Below are 15,879 nucleotides of genomic sequence, written 5' to 3' on the forward strand. Positions count from 1 at the left end.
CTAAAATGAGAAATCTGCATTTTACTCCAGCAAAGGGGGAAATACTCATTTTACTCTATTTTTCTGTGGGAAACAGAAAACCTGGATCACTGGTGATGGGATATGATATGAAAAAATAGAAATAAATATATAGAGGCATGAAAAATATTTTTTATCATGCTGTAATATAGATTTCATAGATTTCATAGATTTCATAGACATTAGGGCTGGAAGGGACCTCGGAAGATCATCGAGTCCAGCCCCCTGCCCAAAGGGCAGGACGTCAGCTGGGGTCATAGGATCCCAGCAAGATAAGCATCCAGTTTCATCTTGAAGGTGTTCAATGAAGGCGCTTGAACAACCTCCGGCGGCAGGCTGTTCCAGACCTTGGGGGCTCGGACAGTAAAGAAATTCTTCCTTATGTCCAGCCTGAAACGATCTTGTAGTAGTTTGTGACCATTCGTCCTCGTCATCCCTTGGGGCGCTCTGGTGAACAAACGTTCCCCCAGATACTGGTGATCACCCCTGATAAACTTGTAGGTGGCCATCAGATCACCCCTGAGCCTGCGCTTTTCCAGGCTAAAGAGCCCCAGGGCTCTCAGCCTGTCATCGTAGGGTCTGCTTCCCTGACCCCTGATCATGCGCGTGGCTCTTCTCTGGACTCTCTCAAGCTTCTCCACATCCTTTTTGAATTGTGGAGCCCGAAACTGGACGCAGTACTCCAGCTGCGGCCTCACTAAGGCCGAGTACAGGGGGAGAATGACGTCCCGGGATTTGGACAATATTTGGATAATATGGAAAAACTCACTTTTGAATAACAAGTAACAGAAATTAAGCATATCAGGAAAGGAAGCAAAAGATTTCTACCATAGCACCATAGTTTGTAAGAAGGGAACAATAATCTGAGAAAGAACTGTTGTAGCATCTCCTACATAAAAGGTGGGGACAGGCAGGGAGTGAGGCAGGGTGGCATGGAAGCGTGATTTTCACAGTGATCATTGAATCAGCATGAAAAGTTGGAGACTTTTCTTAACACTGGAAAGCATCCAGGAGGATTTAAAATCTACCTAGATATTCAGGAGAATTGAAAAAAATGTTGGTCTGTTACAATGTTATCCCAGAGCAGTGTGGAAGAAGGGCACAGACAGACATGCATGCATTCATGTGTATGTGCATGCATGCACACACACACACACGCACACAATCCAGAAGTAATCAGAAAGCCAAGAAGACTGTGCTATTGGGAAGATACTGTATGCTAACCATGGTAAACAAGAAAAAAATTATTGTAAAAATCCCCAGAATGGGAAAAAACCCTCCGTTAATATAATGTGAATTCAATCTGAGAAAATGTATAAATGCAAAACATGTACTAGCAAAACAAAGGAAATAGAATATCAGCAAAGAAAAGAATGTTGATATAATGGGTATTTTTTAAAACAGGGTGGAGTAATCTGAAAATCAATGGGATACTGTAATACCTCATGAACTACAACAGAAACGTATGGTATATGAGGGGGAGTAGCACTGTATGGTACCTGTAGTGTTCCATAGAATGTAGTGAGATAAAAATCAAATGCTGAAGATCCTCCACTAGAAACTGTAGGGCTACCAAAACTTCTTTTGCCCCCCTTCATAAAAAATGAAGTTACATTAGATTGTCGTACTGGATTTTAAATCAGAAAATAATAAGGTAGGTTTGGATCCATCTAATTTTGTTTTCAGTGGGAAACAGATTCTATTGTTTTAGGAAATTAAAAAAGTATTACTTTGAAAGTATATGAAACACTATAAGTGGAAAAATCCAAATGAAGCTGGAAAAGCTCAGAGATTCATTTAAACACTAAAAGCAGTGTTAGTTTATTGACACTTACCTATCCACATTGTTAAATTTCATAGAAGTAAACAAGAGATTAGCAATCCAATTGTGCTAACTCAGGGACTCACCTTATCTCCTAAACAGATTGTGTAAAACATCCATAAATGTGATGCAGATTTATACAGTCGTAGGGAAAATATTGTGCAGAAATTTATTTCACAGTAGTGAGAATTTTTTTAATTACTTTTTGCGTTTTTAACAAGGTATAAAGTCTGCAGATAAAAACAAAGCTTACTTTTCAGTCTAAAAGATTTATTTGATTGATTTGAAGATTTATTTGTTTGATAACCTTATCTGATAATATAGCTGTGTCAACAGTGTTTATATGGTAACTTACCAACAGTTTGGTAAATTGGTTGGTGGTAACCAGCATAATTTGGTGTTCAGACCCAAAATCCTAAATTACAGTAAATGTTCCTAATAATTTAGTAAACTATTATAATGTGTTTTCAGTGTTTTCAGATGATAGAGCATCTGTCTCTCATAAACATGCATATGCTCACGCACCTATTTGTCTAAAAAATCATCAAAGTAACATCAATGTTGCTTGTTTATATTCATGAACATTTTGACAGTTTGGGTAACTTAATGTCTTCACTTGGAGAACTGAGATTTTTCTACTAAACTGGAAATATTGTTCCTAGAAATCTCAACACTGACAGGGAGAAATGAAGTATATTACATTATCAAGGGAATGTTGGGATTTTTTTAGAATGGTATCTCAAGAGGATGTAAGGTATTAGTACATCCAACAGACTGTTTGTTTCCTTTCAGCAGGGTATGCTAGCATTTTCAATTTTCAGACATATGTTATCCAGGTGGATTTTGAGTTTTATAAGAGACCTGTTTTATTCAAAAGAGGGGCTCTATATCCTTTTCATTTTTGGAATGTAACTAGGGAGAAGAAGCTCTACTTCCTAAAGTAAGTAAGTAAAGTTTTTATTTGTGATAATGTGACTGCACAGTGGTCTCATGGTCTTTTTACCACACATTGAAAAGTCATTATAAGTAAGGAACTCGCATGCTTAGCAGGCTAGATGTATGCTGGCATAACTTCAGTGTTTTTGTTCTATTTTTGGAATATTGCATTTCACAAGGGCACCTTCCATGCAGAGAGGGTTTAATATATCTCTGGGAGTTGTCTCTGTATGGGCTTGTTCAATGCACAGCAAACAAGTGGACACCCAACTGCATCCTACAATGCATCTTCTGTCAGACATGTCCCTCTCCACTCCTATGGTTACCAGTACTCAGTAACATGGCTCCCCCTCATCTCCACTGCACAAATGCTGAAGTAAACTTACTAGTCAGGCTCCATGAGAATCCTACACTGCCAGTGTACTGGGTCATATTCCACTCGCCAGTAGCTCAGCTCCCCTCAGAATGCCCAATTTGGTCCACCCTTTCAAAATCCTCCGACTTTTCCTTACGCAGTGGCATGAAGAATGGTTAGCACAAGCACCAATCAATCACCACATCATCTCTGATGCTGCAGTTAGTCAACCAGGGTTTAACTGGCCATGCTGTTATTGGGCACTTCTCAACTATTTTCAAACTGGACAGGGTCACTGTGCCTCAAACCTAGACCAATGGGGCCTTTGCAATGACAACAAATGCCCTTGTGGACAAGTTCAAACCATGTCCCACTTCGTTGACTCATGTCCATTTACAATGCTACTGGGTAGCCTTCAGGCTCTTCACACTGGTGGTGACATTACCTTAAAATGGCTGAAACAATATGCCAAAACTACATATGCTAAATGAATAAGTAGCCTTCCCAGACAGACAGAGGCAAAGGACCTCCTCCTCTCCTTTCTTGAAAGCTAACATTACATTTAAAATATTTTGGATAATCTGCATTTTGCCTTGTCAGTTAAAGGGAAAGAAAGTTTCAATCTGCTACAACTACATTCTTTACAGCAGATACAGACTAGAAATGTTTTGATGTCTGCAAATAATTAATAATCTTTCATTTAGTAAAAGAACCAGCATAAAATCTGCTTCCTTTTGGACATGAACAAAAGGACCAAAGCAACAAGATCATACCAACTGGGAATGGATTTCAGAAAAACTGAGGCCGCTGTGCTTCATTCAGCCAAGCCACAAGTGAGATATACTGAGATATACAAAGAAAAAATATTTTTGGAGGACAGGTTTAGCAAAAAAAAAGTATGGAAAAAAAATGTGACCTTCCCAGTATTCTCTACCCAGTCAGTCTCTGAGCAATCAGGACAATTGAATATGTTCATGCTCTGGAGGATTCATGTGGTGTTGTTCTTTGCAGAACTATGCTTTATAATTTATTATTTTGGAAAGTCTCAAGGAATTTTATTGGCAAGGCAATAAATGTCTTAATAGTTGAAACAAGCTTGATTAATTATAAATTCTTAAGATGGCACTCCTTGTGCTGTAAAATATGTTAATGTTTTTCCATCAGTTTATGAATACCTGTGCTATATTGTTTCTCCAAAAGTAAAAACTTAAATGGCTAGGACACACAGTACTTAATCCTGAAAAATGAGTGTCTGCCTTCCTGCTGTGATATTAAAAAATTCTTGGTATTTATATTCATGTGCTTAGGGGAGCACTTTTGATGGACTTGGCTAGTATAGATCAACTTTGGACTGAATCTCTGGAAGACTCTACACCCAAACCTATGGAAGTGAATGAGGGATATATAGTAAAATATATAAGGAACTGGCCATGAATGGAAAGAACTGAGTTTTTTCTTTTTTGTAAATTTTTGGCTGGAATAGTAAGTCTGTCATACTTCTTGTTGTTGCCCTTCTTGCCTTTCTTTTTCATGTCCTTGTCACAAGGTATTTAGCAGAATTCACAGCAACCTGACAGGCAGCACCATGAGTGCTTCTGCTATGGCTTGTGAACTGTGTACCATATGGTGCCTGCACCAGCCCAGCTCCTCAAAGGATCTTGTTGCCCTGAATGAGATAAAGTTGAAAATCTGATTAATTAAAAAGGTTGTCTGGAAACTAAATACATTAATTTTAATCTCATTTATGTCCATGATAATAGCTTTTTCTTACTCCCAAATTATAAATAGGTCTGGTTCATCCTTCTATAACCATTTTGTCTTGTTCCAGGTCAATAGGCCTGTATAGGAGTTCTAAGGAAGCTACATGAGAGAGGGGAAAATGTGGGTGGGTTATTCCTCTTCTGTTTTCATTGCCAGATGTAAGTGCTGTAGCAGATAGCTCACCCTGAATTGCTTCTGCAGACCCCCAACCCATGGGATTTTTTTCATTGGCATCACAGATCCAAGAATCATCTAGAAATCAACATATATGTGGTCCAGGTACATGCCTTCTCGCAGGTCCTGACATTGATGTGAATTTCACACTGTGAAATCACTTAAGTCCCCCATCACTTCCTTCCCTTTTGTTGTGGGCTGCTGTTCTGAGACATCCTTGATTCTTTCAATACAAGTTTCTCATCTGTTCTCCTCTAATCCCTATGCTTCCCTCAATTATCCCATTGCCTCTCTCAATCTTCCTCACACCCACATTCAGCCCTTCCATTACTTTTCTGCTTAACCTCTCAGTCTCCTATGGCTCTTGCCTCCCTCGGTATAAGCAGGTATGAGTCCTATCTTTAAAAACAGCAAAGCAAAATGAAGCAAAAAAACCCAGTTGCCTCTAAGTGCTGCCCCATTTCTCTTTCATCTCTAAAATCATTGAATCATTGTTTACAGTTCTTCAAGCTGCATCCTAAAACCTTTCCAATCTCTTCCTGTCTTCTGGCAGAGTTGAAATCTCAACACCAGTACTCATCCTCTATGACTTATCACCTGATTGGACTTACAGTTGACCGTGTTCTTCTCTTGAAATCTTGCCAGCCATTAGCATTGGGGTTTTCACTAGTTTCTACCCACTGATTGTCCATTTAGTTTGTCTTTAGGAGAATCCTTTTTATTTAGTATTCAAGGGAAGACCCTGTCTTTTAGAGCATTCATTTCATCCTCCTTTGCTATTTAGTTGGGGGGTGGGGAGTGCAGAAGGGTCTTTCATATCTCTTTTACTGATTTCCTTTTCCCTGCATGCACTATTTCTGGGAAGTATCATCTACAAACACAGATTCAACTACCATCTCTATGTGGGTGTTTCAAAGGTCCACTTCTCTTCTTGAGACTTTTCTTTTTCCAACTAAGCAACCATCTTGTGTTGTTTCTCTGGCATTTCTTTGGATGCCTAACTGTCAATTCAACATGTCTAAAATTGTGCTTTTCATCTTCCTTCTCCAACCTCTTCTGCTACTTCTTATCTCTGTCTTTGTGGACAGCATTGCCATAGTGCCTGTCTCTCAGGCCACAGACAGTGAGCAATACACACTTGTGGCACTGCAAAAAGTGAGTATCCAGGAGGCATTCAGTCAGTTTCTTGTGGAAAAACACTGGGAGTTCCATGAAGAAATGTCTTTACAACAGCAACTTCTTGTCAGAGCAACAATTTCCAGCAGCACATGAAACACCTATCCAGTTGTACAGACTACGCCATAGGCTATGGTCCCCCAGCATCTCAGGAGTCTGTGCTTCTCACTCATCACCTTCCATTCCAGGGAGTCTGTCTGGTACCCCAAAATCTAGTGCCTCAGGGAGACAGAGCCAAGCTCACAAATTACCATCTGGTCACACTGCTCAACTGTTCTTTGTGGACAAGGTAAAATCTTTCCTGCCTAAGGAACAGAGAGGGATCCACTTCCCAGATCCTCCTGCCATGCCTGGGTGAGTGGTTTTCCAGGCAGCCAGCTAATTCATTCTTTCATCTGCACTCAGCTGTCCTAGGGAATGTCCACCCCTGCCAAGTGTTCAGGGATCTCTGCGCACTGGGTTCATAGATGTGAAATGCCAGTAGGGGACAGGGTCTTGTCATGTTCTGTGGCACTCGGAATGACCAGGCATGTGAATTCCTGAATGTGCTTTCCTTGCCAGGTTTCATGGCACTAGATTTTCCAGAAATTCTTAGTGCTGGAAATGAGCACCTATCCATACCCTTAGGCCCACAATCTGGGTTCCTTTTTCAAGCGAGCACCCTCACTTGGTCTTCATATTCAGGCTATATCTATATCGTTTCCAATTCTTTCAGCATAATGCTGTTAAGAAATTTTTTTTTCCTGTCCAATCATAATGCTAAACTTCTCATCCATGCTCTTATCATCTTGCATCCTGTGCACTGCAACAAACTGTTCTCTGGCCTTGTCTAACGTAATCTCTCCCCCTTCGTATGCATCCCGAATGCTGTTGTGCAAATCATTTTTCTGGTGTCTCCATTCCTCTACTCTCTCCCCCTCTTGTAATGTATAAAGCATAAGATATTCTGTTCAGTTCCAAGACCCTGAACATCCTATCCCTACCCTGTTTATCAGAGGTCAGGCTAAACCAGGTTATCAGATTCTGTCTATAGTTAGCCCATGATACCAGGATCTGTTTCTAACTTCTTAATTTTTCAAATGAGGAAATACAGTTTCTACCATACTGCCCCTCACTCTTGGGAGGAGCTCCTTGTAAACATCCACAAGCTTAACTCATTAGTCTTCAAAATGGAATGCAGTGGCAGCGTGGTTCAGGTGTCTTACTATGGCTCCAGAGACATGATAGCAAGCACTGCTGGATTTATGCCAAAGGCATATAGCAAAGGCATCTGTATAGATTGATTTGATTCTCAGTGCATGACACAATATGGATTTCTAAAGCAGCAAATAAACCAAAGAATATTCCCCAGTTCAACCCAGTTTTAAATCAGTACATAACCATTCAGACTAGACAGTCAAAGGTAGCTGGACATAAAGCTAGTCACATCACATCACACCACACCAGATAGAGTGTAGTTGAATAGGATCTTAAGCTTAAGAGGACTGTTGACTTGACCTGAGTCCTTCAAAACTCTCCTTTTCCACAATGCCTAAAAAGCCTTGAATTTTTTGTGTTTTCATACTGATCAATATTGCCTAATTTTATTGTAGATCCTAGTTTGTGTCTGTCTTTATCCATCTGTTTTCTTTTGTCTTACATTTAATTTTTAAGCTCCATAAGTCAGGGGCTGTTTTTCTTTTCTGTTTCTACATTGTCCAGCTCTGGTCCTCATCCACAGTTAGGCTGCCTGGATTCTACAATACAAGTAATAATTAATAATTTATTAGATATGATAGGTGTTGTTTTTTTTTTAATTCTGTGTTTATCCTTTCTTTAAAAAACAGCCCTAAACATGTCTTAGTGATGAGCTTGCACTATTGTGGAGTTATGGTTCAGGTCCATCAGCATCTGGATTCAAAAAGTTCTGTTTTTAAGCATAATGTTTTCTAGAAAAGTAAGATGTTGCTGATATGCCACCATTCATTGTTTAAAGTGCCCCTCAAGGGATGTTTCTAGTTTCTGCTGGCTGTTTGACATTAGCACACTTTGAGTGGGAGTGTTTACTGAAATGTCTGCTGATGCAGGATGCTTTGAGAGTTTATCCACATTTTATTAAACTACAGCTAAATTAAATTAAATTGGCTCAATCCAGCATTTGTTAACTGCTCATCTGTCTCCCATTAAAGGGCCTTTTCAGAGGTGATTCACAATTGAGAACTAAAATTAAGTTGTTTGTAATGGGAATGCCCAATTTATTGTTCAAAGAATGCAGAAGAGAAAAAAAAGGATTAGATCACATTAGACAACTAAGACATTTGATCACTATCCCAGATGTAAGACTCAATATGCTTCCCATCAAGTTGAATGCAGTTTTACTATTGACTTCAGTGGTAGCTAGCATACCTGGGCTTCTAATGTGATGCCCTTTGCATAGGGAGGGAAAAAATACCCTCAGACACCTTGCTTTCCCTGTTCGCAAAATAGACAAGGACAAATCCTGACATATCTGCCTCCAGTCAAACAATCATGGAGGTCAGTGACAGTTTTGTGTGAGAAAGAACTACATTAAATGTGGCTAAACACCACAGAATTTAACCCTAATTTATTAGTTTTAGGTGACTGGATACAGCAATGATGAGGACCACAGAAATCCTGCTAAATAAATCATTCAAAAATAAATATTGATGACCTTGCCAGCATCAGGAACACTTTGAAGCTTATATATGCTTATAAGTACCTAATATAATGTACCTGTTTGGATATATATTCCTATTGAGGTACCTAGTTATAATTTTAAGTTCCTAATTTTAGACAGCCTCCTGCAAGTACCATCTATGTGCCAAGTTCACTTGGCAAAAATATGTGGAGGTCACTCTTAGCAGTTACTCTTCAGCTCTGGAACTCCCTCCCCTTTGAGGCCCACTAGAGACCAAGCCTTGACATTTTTTGGAAGCACAGTAAGGCTTTCCTCTTTAGGCAGCATATAGCAAACAAAGCTATGCTGGGATATTGTTCAGGTGGTTTCTGTTTTTATGTTAATACTCTACTTCCTTTTAAAATTGTTTTATTCTTCTGTTTTCTCACCTATTTTATAAGTTATTTTGCTTTGTTATTGTAAGCCACTGTGAGCCTTTGTTGGGAAGGGTGGCATGCAAATCAAATAAATATATGCATAAATTGAAACATAACCCAAGTTACCTTAAAAAAATATGAACTGAAGAGATGTACCAACTGCTACTTTAAGCATCTTACATCTAATGAATTAAAATAGCAATGTTGACTTTATATAATATATATATATAGTTGACATATATATATGTATGTATCCTTAGACACCATGGTACAGAAAAATTTGGAGTATCAGTAGGTCTACATGATGAAAAAGTATTGGAAAGAAATAACATGTTTTTAAATAATTTTCAGCTTGACCTTTTTTTCCCCTTTCTCAAAAAAACTTATTGTGCATAGTTCTAACAGAGATTCTTACGAGTCCATGGGTACTTTAAGAAACATATTGCATTTATCTGGTATTCTCTGAATTTGTGCAAGTAAGTGCATATATTACTGGCACTGGGTAGGAAGAGATGCCTGTCATTAGATCAGTTTATTTTTGCTATACTGGCAAGGTTTGGAAAAAAAACTACTCGGTTGCATACAAGCTTTAACCATGTCTGACCTTGGCAACAGTTTGCAATAGTTTACAACCACAAACGTTATAATTTGAGGATTTACTTTTTTCTGCAGAACCACTAACATTTCAGTCAGTGATTGCATTTCCTAGATAAAATTTGGTATTGTCACCTGATACTTTCAGAGAAACGCAAGGATTTTCCTGTAAAACTGCAAAACAATATAGTCTGTTGTTTTTAGATTACTGGCTAGAGTGTTATAGTACGGCGTATAGTACAGTTTTACCTTTCTGTTTTTCTGTATATTATTTATGATCATCTATACATTTATATAGATTGATTTGATTCTGTATGCACAACTGATGATTTGTTAAACAGCAAATAAAATTGTTGCATTTTTTAAAATTTTTCATCATCCTTGTTATTTGTGTGATGTTAAGCAAGTGTTCTCTGAGACCCCAATGATCAGAAATTTTGCAACACTGCTTCCCTGTAAATGGTACTACCTTTATGACTGCATCTCTACTTTAGATTGAGACTAGCTGTAACTAAAAGTTGCACTTCCTGTGTGCAACCTGTGGAGCCTTGACAATTTTTCAAATATTTACCTGAATTCCAGAAGCACATAAGGGCCTTAATAAAGACCCAGGTTCCCATTTAACTGGATGCAGAATAGAGGAAAATTCTTAGCCCTTATGTAATTTATCTTCAATTATGTAGTTTAGAATTGTGATTGTGATAGACTATGGGTTATATCTTAATATTTCTGTTTTACCTGTGCTTATGTTATTATTATATTGTGTGCCCCAGTTCACCTGTAACATTTAAACAGGAGAGAAAGAATAGGTTAAAGAAACAGTGAAGCCAGAGTTCCTGTCCTGTATGACAGAAAACATATTCATCCACAACTACTTGAATAGCCATTTTGCTACTTCAGATGGGCTTGGTATTTGTCTTTTGGAGGAGATGCCTGCAGGTGTCAAAGGGAGGAGACTAGGCCCCTGGCAGATGTTTCCTTTATGGCATGATTAATGAGTTAAGCATGCCATAATGGCATACATACAAGCAATTTGTCGTACAATTAAATGGCATGCCAGCCACAATGATGTTCTGCATCTAATGTGGAATGTGTATCATGATTTAATTTCAACATGTGGCCTGTAATGTGCAGGAGCTTGATAGCTAGAATGGCTTTGAAGAAAGGGTAGTGGTTTCTGAGGCCCCCTCCAGATGTCAGTTTCCTTATGTGACTGCAATCTTATGAATTTTTTCATGGACTCCAAAAAATTGTGAATCCTGCCATACCACATAAGCGTGGTAGGGTGCTTGATTTTGGGGATCTGCCACAAAATTTGTCAGGTCCTAATTGTGTGACTGCCAGAACATCCACCTTCCTGTACCCACCTATCTGAGCAGAGGGAGCTGGGGCTTGGGGAACTCCTTGATACCCAGCTGCCCATGTCTGGTAGTGATGCAACTAGTTGCATGCATGCTGGCAGAAGCTCCTCGATACATATCTGCCTATATTGTGCATCTTGAAATGGAGATATAAATGATTAAACTAGTGGTGCCCAACCTTTTTGCCCAGCAGCCCATCCAGGGGCTGGGTCCAGCCAGTGGTCCTGATCTAGCACCCAGGGTGGGCATGACAGGCACCATCGAACCATGCAGAGGAGAATGGGGGGCAGCCTGGCTCCAACTTCACTCCTCAAGGGAAGGGGGCTTAGCCTAGCCAGGGAAGGTGTTGGAGTTGGCCAAGTCCCAATCCAGATACAGGAGAAAAGGGGACTTGGCTCATCCAGAGGGTGAGGAGGTTTGGCCAGCCCCATGGGGGAGAGGAGAGGGTATGGTCCAGTCCTTGTCCAAATGCAAGGGGGAGAGCCATGACCAGGACTTGGTGCAGGAAATGGGACAGGACCAGGCCCCAAACTAGATACAGGGGGGCATGGCCCAGCCGGGTATGGGAAAGAGGACATGACAAGACCCCATTGTGGCCTTGCAGGGGGCTTAGGGTTTGTGGCCCAGCTCTAATCCAAAGGTAGGGGGGAAGGGGTATGGGCTGGCCTCAACTGTATGCATGGTACTTGGGGTTCAGGAATTTGGCAGGGGATAGGGTGGCCATATTCCTGAACCCCCTGCTGCCAAATTTCCTGACCCATGGGGAGCCCAATGGGCCAGATGTGATGGCTTCGTGGGCCAATTTTGGCTTTCAGGCTAGAGGTTGAGCATCCCTGCATTAAACCTGATGCATCTTTGTTGCTGATTTCCCATTTGTATCACAGAATATCTTCCATGAATTTCTGGCACATTAACAATAAGTTGTGGGACACATTTTTATTCTGCAACAACTGTAATGTCCAGAGGAGGTCTGAGGGGTCAGAATAGATTAGTACATGATGGTGGAGAAAGAAGATGGCAAGAAGTTGCTTGTGAAAGAAAGGAAGCATTAGTATCATTGTTGAGGCAGAAGAATTGGGGTAGACGTGTGCAAGAAAAGGCAAGTATAAGGGGGCTTGATTTTGTATAGACTTAAAGGTATGACACATGTGTTGATTATTTCATGAGGAGAGTAGTTCATGATTGCTTTGGGATCCTTCTTAAGATATCTTTTTGGGAATGCCTGCAAGTACATATACAACCTATTTGGCTAAGGTTGAGGTCAAAGATGCCTCCATATCTCTGGGCTGTCCATCACATGTTGTCTATTCTGGAGACTGCTAAGCTAGTCTGTCCTGCACATTGAGCCACAGCTTCCAGTATAGTGCAGCTCTTGCATCCTACAGGTGCACTCCTGTCCATATGGGCAGCTTCTCGCAGGCCCCATTAAAAATATACCTGCACATTGACAGACAGACTTGAAAGTAAAGTTTCTTTAGCCTCCCTACACACTTAGTTGCCATCAGGATTGCTGGTCACAGGCAGAAAAATTTTAAGAACCAATTTGAATGGAAAATAGAGGAACAAGTAATCATCCACTGACTGGATTGTATTAAGTATGGTTTAAACAGGGACTATGATTTTTTGTCCAATTATCTGGATTAGCTTTTGTGACCCTTTTGTTCCTAATGGGTTCAATGCTTGTATGCCTTTCCTAGCACTGTCCTACCTCAGGGGTGGGCAAAATACAGCCCACGGGCTATATCCAGCCACCAACACATTTGAGGCAGCCCACAGGTGGACGGTCACCAACTCACTGGATCTGGCCCTCAGGGGGCTAGCAGCTCCAACCGCAAGCAGGACTACTTCAGCCCAGTAGACCTGAGTAGGCCTCCCCCACAGCAGGTGGGCAGCAGTGTCAGCTGTGGATGCCATGGGCAGGTTCACAAGCTGGGATGCAGAACCAGCTGGCAGCATCCACAGCTGACCCGCCGGCCTCCCAGTGCAATAGAAGCTTCCGCTTGGATCCCCTACCCAAAACCTGCCAGTGGCATCAGCCATGGACCCAGGCAGAAGCTGCTGTCATGCTGGGCAGGTGACAGTGTCTCTTTCTCTTCTTTCTGTGTCTCTCCCCCTTCTTCCCCTGCTCCCTCCAGAACCTGGCAGAAGCTGATGCTGCAACCTGCCTGGCAGGGCAGCAGCTCCTGCCTGGGTCCATAGCTGAGTGGCAGGGCTTCTGGCAAACTACAGCTTTGGCCGGGTTCTGGAGGGAAGGAAGGCATGGGAGTGAGAGAGAGACACAGAAAGAGTGACAGACAGACAGACAAAGAGAGAGACAGAGAGAGAAGAAGAGAGCAAGAGACAGAGATGGATGTGGCTCTCCAGCTGAAATACTTGCCCATCCCTGTTCTGCTGCCTTTCCCTTCCCTCTCCCTGCTCTTTTCCCACCTTTGGTATTCAAATCACTTACTCCACTTTACATTTTACTTTACTCCACAACAGCTGCACACCAGAATGAATGCACACTGGAGGTCTGTCAAAAACAAGAATACCCAATTACCAGTGCGGGCACATTTCTCACAAGAAAACCAATCTCACTCCAATTTCTCAGTTCTAATCCTCAAAGGGAATTTACAAAACACTTTTCATGGACAAGCCTATGAACTTCACTTCATCAACCTCTTGTATACAAAAAATCATGGACCAAATATAAACATTGGATTATGACATATTATAACCTGCCTAAATTTTGACTCCCCAGGTACCTCTCCACTATTTACCAGCTACATTCATTCCTCTTCCTCCCCACTTCCCTTTCACCCCCAGCCTGTCTCTCACCCACTGATTCCTCAATTTACATCTTCATTGACTGCCTTTCTTGCATGCATACCAGCCTCTGGCTTCTTTACTATTAGTTCCATCCAGGAACAGCACAGACCAACTGCAGATGCTTCTGCAGTCTGGTGAAGGGTATTTATACCTGAAAGCTTGCTAGAGAAGAATTTTTCCAACTATTTCAGTTGGTCTAATAAAAGATATCAGATTTGCTCAAAGAACCTTGTCTGCCTATTTCCTTAGGCCAAGACAGCTATAGCCTATACCCTTCACTCCCCTTTCACAATGTCTGATAAAGTGCATACTTCTGCTGTCTATATATATCTTAGTAAGGTCCGTATCTATCCTGTCTTCTGTCTATGTAAGTTTACCAAACATAGTTAAACTTTTTTTTTAAACTCTTTAAAAATGAATTGAACAAATGGAAATGAGCAGGGAAGAATCCTGTGTAATAATTGTTCTTATTTAGGGTAGAACAAATATGACTGCACAATATTAAGAGGTATTATTTGTCTTATCATCACATGATGATGTGGATCATTTGGAGGAAAAAATAGCAGTGCCCCAAGGATAAATCTTCTGTGCTTTGGTACTTTTGTTGTGTTATTTGCTTAAGGCCACATCAAAAGATTTATCAAATTTAGCAAAATGGTTTCTGGTGCTGCTTTATTTTCCCTTTTGTGGTCTTATTTTTACAAATATCTGAATACTATTGCTATGACATAACACTGATTAAGCTTTATCATGAGAGGTATCTTCTGTACTGATGTGTAGAATTTTTAAGATGTGATCAATGTAGGCTTCTTTGCATATGGAAAATATGCTGGTTTATCTCTTTTGTGTTTTATTTTAAGCAATTTAAGATTAGTTTTTTGATATTTTTCCCCTCTTCTAATCTGAAACAGTATTTTGGGCCTTTTGATGAATTAGGTTGGCATTGGACTATAATTATGTGAGCAGCATATTTGTATAATGTGTAACTTTTTGCTACTTCTATGGTTAGTACTGCCAAGGTTCTCTGGTCAAAGAGACTTTTGTCTCAGGGTTTTCTCCCAGGTAAGCTAAATTAAAATAAAACAATGTAGTAATCAGCTTTCACAAGACAGGTGTTCATATTTGTTAAGCTCCAGAACTGAGAAGACTATGTAGGTTGGTACTGTAAATTTGGAGGCTATAGCAGAAGTGTTCATGACCCTTGTCATGCAATAATACCTAGTAATACCTGCGACTTCTGATAACACTCTAAACCATGATGTTGACCCTACAAATTGATCAGTTGTAACTAATCATAATACCTTGTGACCAAAGTAGACACAAGCCCTCCTTAGGGCCAGCATTGACAGTACTGTCCACAAACCTCAAAGGGTTTTCCATGGTGAAAAAAGAACTGAATATATATCTATGTAAGAAAGTGTAGTGCCATGTCTTATTCTTACAAGAGATTCACTGAGGGCTTCATAATAACCATCCTTCAATACCTGGAATGACCGTGGTGATTGAAATACCACACAAGTAATTTGGAAGTTCCAATTTTGTTAAAACTGGAATGATCATAAATTCTACAGCAAAAACTGAAGAAAACATTGAAATCCTGGCCATTGAACCCAATGAAATTGCAATCACTTCAGTCTACAAACCACCTAACATGAGTTTCACCTTTACAGATACACCAGGAATCACTCAGAATAAACCACAGGCGATCACTGGTGATTTTAACAGCCACAACATGCAGTGGGGCTACAATGGCACCAATAAAGAAGGTGAAGCAGTAGAACAGGTCAGATGTATACCAGCTGAGTTTGATTTATGACCTT

At 40.4% G+C, this 15,879-nt stretch overlaps 1 protein-coding gene across 10 annotated transcripts in view; it reads left to right on the top strand.

Moving 5' to 3' along the window:
- CCDC91 (coiled-coil domain containing 91) overlaps nt 1-15,879 on the top strand; it is a 445,798-nt gene that overhangs the window by 311,273 nt on the left and 118,646 nt on the right. The window contains exon 12 of one of the 10 annotated variants that reach the window (XM_059726690.1): nt 15,730-15,842. The exons of the other annotated variants lie outside the window; for them this stretch is intronic. Within the exon in view, the coding sequence (XP_059582673.1) occupies nt 15,730-15,837 (108 nt within the window). The 3' untranslated portion in view covers nt 15,838-15,842. The remainder of the gene's footprint in view (nt 1-15,729; nt 15,843-15,879) is intronic. 10 annotated transcript variants of the gene reach the window in all.

The sequence above is a fragment of the Alligator mississippiensis genome, chromosome 4 (genome assembly GCF_030867095.1).
Source record: "Alligator mississippiensis isolate rAllMis1 chromosome 4, rAllMis1, whole genome shotgun sequence".
Lineage (NCBI taxonomy): Eukaryota > Metazoa > Chordata > Crocodylia > Alligatoridae > Alligator > Alligator mississippiensis.